This window comes from Myxine glutinosa, chromosome 4 (genome assembly GCF_964187855.1).
Source record: "Myxine glutinosa chromosome 4, kmMyxGlut1.1, whole genome shotgun sequence".
Lineage (NCBI taxonomy): Eukaryota > Metazoa > Chordata > Myxini > Myxiniformes > Myxinidae > Myxine > Myxine glutinosa.
Window position 1 is genome coordinate 107889718 of NC_136264.1, and position 11816 is coordinate 107901533.

The following is an 11816-nucleotide window of genomic DNA, read 5'->3' on the forward strand; positions in this document are numbered from 1 at the left end:
TGGACTCCCGCATAACATTCACGTTCGCATAACGTTCATTGTGACGATGTTCTCATTGTGACGATGTTGTGACAATATATGTGTTCACGGTAGTGTTTGACGTGACGGTGAGAACGTAATTTCGTAATGTTTTTAGTTTCATAATCCTTTAATGAACGTTTAATGTTTAATGAACGTTTAATGTTTAATGAACGTTTAATGCCCTTCGATGTCCCGATGTTCGATGTTCGATGTCCGGGGCCGCACGCGCACTACACTGGACGGGCCAGCGTGTACCTTGCCCTTCGCCGTCAGGCTTGGGTACACTGCTGAGCCCCATCGGTGATGGGGACTTGGGCTTGAGACAGTGTCCCACGAACGAGGAATTCCCAGTAAGCGCAAGTCATCAGCTCACGTTGATTAAGTCCCTGCCCTTTGTACACACCGCCCGTCGCTACTACCGATCGGACGGTTTGATGAGATCCTCGGATCAGCCCCTACACGGGCCGTTCTCGGCTCGTGCTGGTGCACTGAAAAGATGAGTGAACTTGACTGTCTAGAGGAAGTAAAAGTCGTAACAAGGTTTCCGTAGGTGAACCTGCAGAAGGATCATTATCGGGACAACATGCAAGCGAGCGAGACGTGAGACGTACGTGGTACGTGATCGTCCATGTACTGTTTAGCCATGTACTGTTTAGATTTTGATGATTTGCGTGTGATATGATTCAACGGATGTTTATATGAATCGTTTAAAATAAAACTGCCTTCAATTTCTGATATTTTACCATTTCATTTGGGCTTCCCAATAGAAGCCCCACCCGTAGGGCGGGTACTGTTGCTAGTTTATTTAATATAAGGCCAACAAGGAGAAAAAGTCATAAAATGTCATATAGCCCTTGAGGTTTTAGTAATTTTGCTGTACGGTGTTAAAGGCCGCCAGTCGACCATTTTTTGTCAGATTACAAAACAAAATCTTCTGCATATCTATATACTCTCATGTATTGTCTTTGTGCCAAGTTTGAACAAAATCTGACCATGTATGTCTGAGAAATGGTTGGGGACACGTTTAAATAACAAAATGGCCGCCAGTCCGCCATCTTGGACATGACCTCGAAAAAAATGAAGTGCTTATGTAAGCCATCATTCGATATCTGTGTGCCAGGTTTGAACAAGATCGGTAAATGCATGTCCAAGAAATAGTTGAGGATGCATTCAACATCGTGTTTTTCCAACTAAAATGGTCGCCAGTCGGCCATATTTGATTGCATCGCAAAACAAAATAATGTGCATATGTATACCATGTTTTGTCTTTGTGCCCAGTATGGATAAAATCGGTCCATACATCCCCGAGATATGGTTGCGGACAGACACAGTCAAGCACAGACCCACGGACGGATGGACGCGACCCAATCCATAAGCCCCCATTTCGAACTAAGTCCAACGGGGGTAATAATTATCATCGTTGATGAAAATCACAGACAATACATGCAAATTTTAAGCCATATCCTTTTAAGCCAAAAACAGCAATGTGTTGTATGCCCATTTTGGAGATGTAACTCCAGGAGTTCCACAATCTAACCGGTATTATTACCTCCGCCACCAAAGGTCGATGGAGGTTATGTTTTTACCCCTGTCTCTGTTGTTTGTTTGTCTGTCTGGACAGGATATTTCAAAAAGTTGTGGACTGATTCGGACGAAATTTGGCAGAGAGGTAGCGTCTGGCTAGTAAAAAAAAAATTCGGATTTTCGGATCCGGCTAGGACCATTTTTTAAGAGATTCTTCACCATTGAGTTACAGGGCTAAAACCGATATATAGCAGGATATCGCAAAAGGTTATGGACGGATTTGGACGAAACTTGGTGGACAGGTTGTGTGTGTGACAAGGACGAATCGTTTCAATTTTGGTGAAGATCTGAATATCGATTCGGATACGATAATTATTTAATTTTTAAGTGATTCTTCCACATTGAGTGATCAGAAGAAAGGCAATATATAACATGATATTTAAAAAAGTTATGGATGACTTATGACTAAACAAGGCGGACGAGTTGGTTCGGTGGCAAGAACAAGCCGATTCGATTTTGGTTCAGGTCCTAATCCAGATCCGACCTATCATTGAGATACAAAATAAACTCTTCAGCCTAGCGGCGGTATGCGCACTACCGAGCACTACCGAGTGCCGTTCTAGTTGAGTTTGAGGTTCCATATATTGTGTGTCCACCTCTGGCATTGTTAGGAGCCTGGAAAAGGCTTGGAATCACTCTGATTGGCTGTAAGAAATTCCAGTCCAACTTGTTTTATTCCCACAAAAAATCATATCCTAACAAACCCAAGAACTGTTGCTGTACCTGGTATTGTTGAAATGAAGTCTGCTTCATGTCACACAGTGGAGTTCAGGTTGAGCGAGTGAGCTTGACACTCAATATTCACAATGGTTTCCTCCGAAAGGTTTGCTGAATAATCCCATGTCTGATCCTGTGAAGTCATGCGTTGTTTGTACCAATAGTTCTGGAAAAAAGATCAACAAAACCATGGACCAACACTGTCACTGACACATGGAAGTTTGTGTAAATATACTTGGAGATACATCTAAATTAACATAAATCTACCACCATATTGGTTATACTATACTCTACATTCTACAAGATTATGTGCATACAGATGCTCACCATGAGACCTACACATATATCTCTAGCGGTCATGAAAGTATAAATAGAAGCTCGATCAGCCATAAAGAGCCATTAAGCTTGAATCAGCGAGTCAGCCACGCTCACAATCATCATTAAAAAAAAAATATATATATATATATATATAAGTTCAAAACACACCTGGTCACAAGTGTGCCGCACTGACCGGGTCCTCAGTCGAGGTCCTCAGCATCATCCCGTTTCGGCCCTTCAACCTCGATACGGTCAGCTAAGGTGGGCCAGCAGAGGTACATACACATCCACATGCAGCAAATGCACCTGGATGCGTACATACCCCCAAAGATATATATATATAGATTGGCAGTGGGTCACGACAGGGCGAGATTTCCGGCCGCCATCTTGCCACAGGAAAGCTTTCAAGTTGCCATCTGTGGAATGCACTCGCGTCATCGTCATTTGCAAGTTATTGTTGATTAAATTGACTACAACTGGCGAACAAAGTATCAGGTTAGTGTCGTACATTGGATTAAAACACATTCAGTTGCCAGACTCTGATAATGTTGTAACTTTGGTGATATTTAACGCATCGTCTGCCTGTCTACACTAACACTGGTTCATAGTAGAATGTTAATTCTCTTAAATGTTCTGTCCATGAGGTACATGTACCTCCAAAATGCAGCTCTCATAAATCATTGAATAAAGATAGGAGATTCTGGGGCACATTTGGGACTATCCATGACTCATGAGGAAACTTGGCCATGTTCAGGAATTCTCATGGGGTTAGAATTCTCGACCGAGATCTTCAACACCAAGGGGTTGACTTATCCTGTATTCAATATTATTGCCAAGCAGTCAAAGGTAGGCCTATTATATTTATATAAGCATTATAAATATAAGCATTAACTTTTACATTGTGCTTGTTCTTTCTTCAAATATAGGAGGGAGTAGCCTAGGCTACAGTTAAGATGCCCAGGCAGTGTGCACATGCAAGATGCCGAAATATACAGAGGAAGGGGAATGGTCTGACATTTCACCTGTAAGTTGAATACCACAATATCTCTTCTAAATATATGACATGTATATCTCTTATTTGTGTTTACAGGGTAGTAGACCTAATAAAATCTGCAGGTTTGAGGTCTGCTTTCCATGCAGCTCAATCAGATTGAATTTAAACAATTAGCTATCTTATTTTCAGCTTCCCCACCAGTGAAGGGCATGAAGAAAGAAGAAGGAAATGGTGTATTCAGATGAAACGGGTAGAGGGGTGGAAGCCAAAGCCCTGGGATGTCGTGTGCAGCCAACACTTTTTACCTGTGGACTTCGATCTTACAGGCCAAACCAAAAGACTACGTCATGATGCAGTCCCATCAAAGTTTGACTTACCAGAGCACTTGCAAAAAGTATGTTTGTGTTGTTTGTGATCTTTTCTAAACGAACTAAAACCTTCATACTTTAATATTTGGACAGTGTGTAAAATGTGTGGGAACTATATGTAATAGTATGCGGCGGCGGACTCTTTTTTGACTCTAACTTTAAGACAGATAAAGTAACTGCATGTTTTATTCTGTGGTATACTTTACATTGACAATATGTGGCTGATGTTTGCTTTTCAGCATGAGAAGAAACGTCAAACGCAAACTTCAAAGAGGGCATTGGAGGAGCGCCAGGACGACCATCAGGCTCACATGCATGAATCCAATACTAAAAGCCTTGACAGTGGACATGTACATTCAAGTATACCTGATGTATGTATATTGGAATTAGTAGCTTAAAATGCTAGCATTGATCGATTTTTATATAAAAATTAGTCACGTACTACAGGTAATTTACATAGTCCTAGTGAAAAATCATCTTTTTTTGGGGGCATATTTGTCTGGTGATATTCTGCTCATGCATATTATGTGTGCTGTGATGTTGTAGTTCCATAGCTATGCAGCGCCCGACGAAGCTGTGGGAAAAGTCAAGTTGAGGAGGACAGAGGATCGAGTGGCTGACTTAGAGCTGCAGCTGAAAAACACAAAGGCCAGAGAGAAAAGATGTAAGAGCACGTTATCATCCATAGAGGATGAGTTGAAGGAACACAACCTCATGACAGCAGAACTAGAAGAAAAGCTCCAGGCGTACCGTGGTAGGACTTATTCATCGTATTGGTTACATTACGTAGATATATATGCCACTGGCATCTGAATGAAGTTCATTCTGTCAAACAACAAATATCCTTCTGTGGCTTTGGAGCATTGCAGTCTGGGTTTGAGATCATTATATTAATCCGTACACCAAGATTCATTTTCTGGTGATGTTTCGCTCAATTCTTTATCTTCCATGTTGTCGATATGTTTGTTGCCAGGACCAATATGCATGACTTTGCATTTATCCTTGTTGAATGGTCAACAAATCGCTGAACAAACAACAGGCCATATCCACAGGCTGATATAGAGTACCATCGCGAATCCTGAAACAAGAGCTGTCAGTGCCAGTCACGTCTTCCTTTTCCTCTCTCGAGCCCGTTACAAGAGTCTCCAAACATCTTCTGACTTCCCACTCCTTTCAAAATATAATTACAGCAAAGGCCTAAAGCACATTGTGATATTTGAAGCCTGGCCGACGTCAGACTTCATTAAGACGTGGCACCTACCACTGGCTACCAGCAGCGCAGATTGATGACAACGCCCAGTTATCCTGTGGCAAGATGGCGGACGCAAATCTCGCTCGGCCGCTTGCGATTGGCCGGCAACTGCCAATCTATATATATATATCTATGCATACCCCCACCCCCAGGCAGTGCGAACAAAAACAACAACACCTCCACATCCAGAATCCACAGCACCAAGCAAACATGGTGGAACACTCAAACACCCACCTTTATATCCTTCACCACTCACCAACAAAACACACCAGATCATTCATACACACACATCCACACCCATACACACACATACACACACAACACCAACCAACCAACCACCTACCCTTACATCACACACCACTCAACGCACAAAAACACACACTCATGCAAAAATTAATTCATGCAAAAACACACACCCTCACCCACTCACTCATATACACAAAATAAAAAATAATAATGGTACAAAAAAAAACAAACAAAAAAACAACAACCAACCTACACCGTTCGACATGCCTCCATAAACTTCCTCCATATCCAAAATGAGCCTTTCAAGGGAACCTGGGCCACCTTGTCACACATCCTCCTTCTTTCTGTCCCACACACTCCCAGCCTAGCTAGAAATGCAGAAAAGGAATTGCCAATATACCCTCTACACCCCACCTCAAATGGCTGTCACGAAACTCGCCAACCCTTCTCCCAGCACTCTGCCCCCAGCTCACTGTACTTTCCTCTCTTCCTCTCGTGCACCTCCTCCATGTTCTCTTCCCAAGGTACCGACAACTCCCCTAAGATGACCTGTCTTGTTGCACTTGACCAAATGACAATGTCAGGCCGCAACCTTGTCACACAGATCTCTGGGAATACCAATTGTGGCTTTAGGTCTGCCACCACCTGCCAATCACAAGCATCTGACAGCCCTCTTGCTTTCCACCTCCTCCTCTTTCCACCTCTTACCACTTGGCCCTCTTTGACAAACCACACGTCTCCCCCATCAGTCTCCTTCTCCACTCTTCTCTCTCTCTCTCTCTCGATCTCAGCACCTCTTGTTGCACCATCTGCACCATCACCGCCAGCACCTGATCATGTCACCACCTGTATCTTCCTGCTGCCAATGCTACTGAGCATGCACTCAGTGCATGCTGCACCGTTCCCACACCTCCACACAAATAACATCTCTCCTCCGGCAACAACCCCCACAATCTCAAATTTACTGGTGACGGAAGCACATCATACGTTGCCCGCAACAGGAAATTCAACAATATGGGCTCCATCCTCCAAATCTCTTGCCACTTCAATATCCTCAACTGCACACCTTCCCACTTAGTCCAAGCACCTTGCTGTGCCTAACCGACTGCTTTCACATATCTCCCCTCCTCTTCCTTTCTTCTCACCTCCCTCTCAACATCTTCCTCCTCTTTTTCACACATGCCTTTTCCCATCGCTCATGCTCCATCCACCGCAAGCCATGCTTCCCATGCTGTACCATCCCCATGATCTCCTCCTGTTGCAACCGCTCCTCTCGTTCACCTCTGTTCTTGCATTCCACTTCCGACTTCCCTTCTTCTCTGGGAGAGCATTCTTTACCACTGCATCACTTGAATCCCGCACCCTCACCACCTTAAACTCCTCGGTTAATGATGTCAAGGGAAACTGGATAAATACTGCACAGAAGACAAGACACAAGACAAGATGTATATATGTATATGTACATATATATATATACGGTATATATATATATATATATATATATATATATATATATATATATATATATATATATATATATATATATATATATATATATATATAGATATATATAGATATATATATATATATATATATATAGATATATATATATATACACATATATTATATATCTCCCGATGTGTACCCTGGTTAGAATAGGTACACCGTATCCCTGCGTGTCGTAAGAGGCGACGAAGAGGGTTGGCGACAGGAAGGGCATCCGGCCATAAAAAACATTGCCTCAAAAAGAGAACCATGACAATTACAACTGCATATGAGCAGGGCACAGCCCGAAGTGGAGATCGTTTTCTGAGGTTTGGGACATAGAATGTAGGGACAATGACAGGGAGATCAGGAGAAGTGGTGGAAGTATTGGTCAGAAGAAGAGTGGACATATGTTGTGTGCAAGAGACGAGATGGAAGGGAGGTGGTGTGAGAATGGTGAAGGGTAGGCAGGGACAGAAATACAAATTTGTGTGGCAAGGGTGCCCGGAGGGCATGAATGGTGTTGGTGTCCTGTTTTCTGAGGAGTTTGTAGACAGTGTGGTGAGTGTGACTAGAGTGAGTGATAGGTTGATGAGGGTGAAAATGATGATTGCAAAGCTCTTGGTGAACGTCATCTCGGGATATGCTCCGCAGGTTGGTCGGAGCGATGAAGAGAAGGACAAGTTCTGGTGTGCGATAGAGAAGCTGATGGAAAACGTGAAAGATGAGGAAGTTGTTGTGGTAGGAGGAGACCTAAATGGACATGTGGGAAGGAGTATGGATGGTTTTGAGGGAGTTCATGGGGGTTACGGATATGGTGTGAGAAATGGGGAAGGTGAAAGGATTTTGGAGTTTGCTGATGGAGCTAAATTGTTTATTTGTAATACTCAGTTCCAGAAAGAGGATAATAAGCTTGTTACATACACATCAGGTGGGTCGACGCTAACCGTTGACTACCTGATGGTGCGTAGGCGAGATAGGGGGCACCTCCGGGACACAAAGGTGATCCCGGGGGAGGAGGCTGTTTCACAGCACCACTTGGTTGTCTGCGACATAAGGGTGAAAGGTGCGAGGGGAGCTCGGCGGGTGAAGTACCAACCGAGACTATATACCACAAACTATATACAGACTTGGCATTTAATATGGAATTTTTTTTTTTCTTGACTTGGGTTTACTTTCTTCACTCAGTATATCAATCTGGTGAGTTTCTTTTACACTTTGGTGATTTATTTGTTAAAAGAACCATGTCACTGATTGTCTGTCGCAGCAAGAAGTCAACAATAGGATTATATCACAGGTGGCGTGGCAAAATGTACGGACAGGTGCATTTGATGATTGGCTTCACAGTCGGGTATACAAGGGTTGTTGCGTTCTGTATTAGTGGAAAACAACTGCTGCACGTCTCCAAAAGTTATTGCCACTTCCTCTGGAGAAGGTCCGTCAACTCGACAATGCTGTTTGTCATATAGTGGTGGCTTTACGAAATTACGGCATGAAACAGCGTGCTATTGCTCGGCAGTATGGCATCACTCATGGTCAGGTGTCAAAGATCCTGAAACGAAATGCTCAGAGAGGTGTCCCTGTCCCTACTCCAATACCGAGGCCAGGACGTCCCCGCAGATCCACAAGGAGGGATGATCGCCAGCTGCACCGGCGAGTCCGCAATGGCCGTACCAAGTCAGCTAATCGGCTTAGGGCTGAGTGGCAGCAACTGACAAATGTGCCTGTATCCAGAAGGCTAGTCAACCAACGACTGGTTCAAGCAGGCTATCGTGCCAGGCGTCCCCTGAGAAAGCCACACCTGACCAGACAACACCACCAGCGCCGATTGCAGTGGGCCAGAGAGCACTGTCAATGGCAGCCAGGACACTGGAATCACGTGATCTTCAGTGACAAGTCTAGATTTCTGGTCTATCGTCAAGATGGCCACGTCCGAGTGCGCAGACAAGTGCATGAAGCCTACAACAAAGATTGTATAGTGCCAAGAGTCCAAGCTGGAGGTGGTGGGGTGACCGTTTGGGCTGCTTTTCATGCAGGGGGCAAAACTGACATGGGTGTTCTGAATGGAAACCTGAACCAGTTCAAGTACAGGGCCATTCTGGAAGAAACATTGCTTCCACTTGCTCGTGCAGCCTTTCGAGGATACTTTGTCTTCCAAGATGATAATGCACGGCCTCATCATGCTCGCATGATCCAACACTTTCTGGCTGACCGTGGTGTAGAGCATATGCAGTGGCCTGCCATGTCCCCGGATATGAATCCGATAAAGAACTTGTGGGCAGAATCAACGCGTCAAATCGACCACTTGGACCAGCAGCCGACCTCTGTGCGTGAATTGCAGCAGGCTATTGTCACTGCATGGCAAGCGATTCCTGTCCAAACCTTGGCAAATCTCGTGAACAGCATGCCTCAACGCGTACGTGCTCTCCTGAATGGTCTTGGGGGTTACACGAAGTACTGAACTGTAATTTTACTGTCCGTAATCCCAGTCGTAATATAACTTTTGTTTTTGTTAAAAAAATTTTTGGCTAATGTGGAAAATAAAGAGATACTTCTGGAAAACGTACAGAAGTTTAACACAGTACTGTCCATGAATTGAGTTCGATATCAGTTTACATCACTTTGAAGGATCAATTTATTTGTTTCGAAATGTCAAATGTGGTTTTTGTTTCCTTTAAAGGTCACATTAACAAAATCTAGAATAATTTCAACATAATTCCAATGAACTTTTGGTTCTAAGACAACTTGAAAAGTAAGTTCACCCCCACAAAACAAATATTCCATATTGAATGCCAAGTCTGTATAAATATATGTTGTGGGCATTATCTTGCACCAAATCCAATGTCAGCTTATGGTGTGTGATGGTAAAAGGGATATGCATCAGCAGTCATCAAGAGGGAGTATAATTTTCTTGGAGCTATCCTAATCCTCTATTAACCAATTTCAGCTATTTCAGAACACTGCAACTAGACACAAACATATCGTACCAATCCTACAAAATCTACCCTTGCCCCTCATCACCAAATAATTTACGTCAAGAACCATTTTACCTATAAAGTCATCAACAGTATGGCGAATACACGCTCTCGGTTAGAGGCGTTCGACAGTCTAATGAGGAAGCATGTATTTGTGTGTGTTCCACCAGGAGTCCTCACTGAGGATGTGGTACTCGCAGTACGGAATATAATAGGGTGTCAACATGTCCGAGCTGCCTCACGAATGAATCAAAAAGTTGTTGTTTTCGTGTCAGAAGAAAATTTTGTTCACGACGTCGTGAGTGCAGGTTTAACCACAGAGGGTGGTGTTTTTATGTTAGCGTCACCAGAGGAAACAGGTGAAGCATCTGTGGAAAGCTATGCAACCAATTTGAAAACGAGCATAGAAAAGGCTCACGAGTTTGCGAGGAAGCAAATTGGCTTGGCTTCCTCGCGTATGAAAACGAGGTACGACGCCCGGGCACACACACCTCGGTTCCTTCCCGGAGACCTTATTTGGCTCCACTGGCCCCAGAGGAGGAAGGGGGTGTGTCCAAAACTCACCTCACCATGGAAGGGCCCCGGGGTGGTGCTTCGGCAGGTGACTGATGTGGTGTTCAAAATTCAGATGGGCCGCATACCCTTCAACAGATAGTTTACGGGGATAGATTGAGCTCCTACCTGGGTCGGGAGTCTCCTGGGTGGATTGGAAGGGTGAGGGGGAAATTAGATGTGGTGGGTGGCACTCTTGGACCCGACCAACCTGCAACTACCTGCACTTGAGGTAAGTGTTTTGAGGAGTGCTGTCCCAGGCTTCAGGACTTGCTTGTGGAAATTTTGGGGACATGTAATTTGGAGTTGGGAGGCGGGTGAGAGTGATGACATGGCCTTTGAGGGGGATGGAATGTATGCCACACAGAGTCTTGTGGGTGGCATTTGTGTTAGTGTTGTGGTTATGTGTTTTGATGTGGTCGTGAGAGTGGAAAGTGAGAATGAGTGGTGATTATTGTGATTATTGTGCTTCTGGAAATATGTGATTGAAATGTGAACTGGGGATTTCACATGAAGCAGGTCATGGCAACCTTTGGAACATCCTTTACACCATCTATGGAATTGTGCTGGAGAATTGAATGGCAGCGGGGGAGGAAATGTGTTTTGGGATATTGTCGGTGGGGAAGGTGTGTGTGCCCACAGGTACAGATCAAGCTCGGAGTAACGATGCCTGCGACCCCCCTCTGCGGCAATTACCCTTGGCAGCCAGTGGTATCTGGAAATTGGAGCTCGTCGGTGGAGGGTCTGGTTGGGCGCCGTGGGGTAACGGAGATCCCCGGTGACCCGGTAGCTGCACGGAAGCAGGAGGCCACAGAGGAACCTGGTGTGTGGAGACCCTCACCGGCGAGGTAATGGTGGAAAGGGGCTGTTGGGCTGTCACGGGGCCAAGAGGTAATGGGGGGGGGGGCAATGAACCTGTGAGTCGGTTGACTTGTTTTTGGGACTGCGGACACCACAGCCTGAAGCGCCCCCACCATCCTTTTGTGCGGTACCTCCCCGCTGCCTAGTAGTAGAGATGACATGCACTCATGAATGACATCAATGCCATGGTCCTGCCAGGGGGAGGGGGGGGGGGTGAAATAAGTGCTTGTAATGATTTTGTGTTGTTCATGACTTATGGAATGTGTATGAGTGGTAAAGTGGTTTGTGTTGTATGAATGAGGGCAAAATCCACCGAGCCATGTCACTCACCTGTAACATCTGGACAGGGCCCGCGGAAATTTAGGGGTACATTGGGATGGCCCCGCAGGTAAGGTTGTGTCTTGTGGCATCCACCGGGGGATGTGGTCTGTAGGCCAGAGTAT

General features: G+C 44.8%; 1 protein-coding gene across 1 annotated transcript; it reads left to right on the top strand.

Annotated features, from left to right (window-relative positions):
* Positions 1–2985: 2985 nt before the first annotated feature.
* LOC137440111 (THAP domain-containing protein 6-like) lies at positions 2986–4830 on the top strand. The gene is made up of 4 exons (XM_078776262.1): positions 2986–3135; positions 3824–4028; positions 4242–4373; positions 4549–4830. The coding sequence occupies exons 2-4, from the start codon at positions 3876–3878 to the stop codon at positions 4813–4815; spliced, it is 552 nt and encodes a 183-aa protein (XP_078632388.1). The 5' UTR covers positions 2986–3135; positions 3824–3875; the 3' UTR covers positions 4816–4830.
* The last annotated feature ends 6986 nt before the right edge of the window (positions 4831–11816 follow it).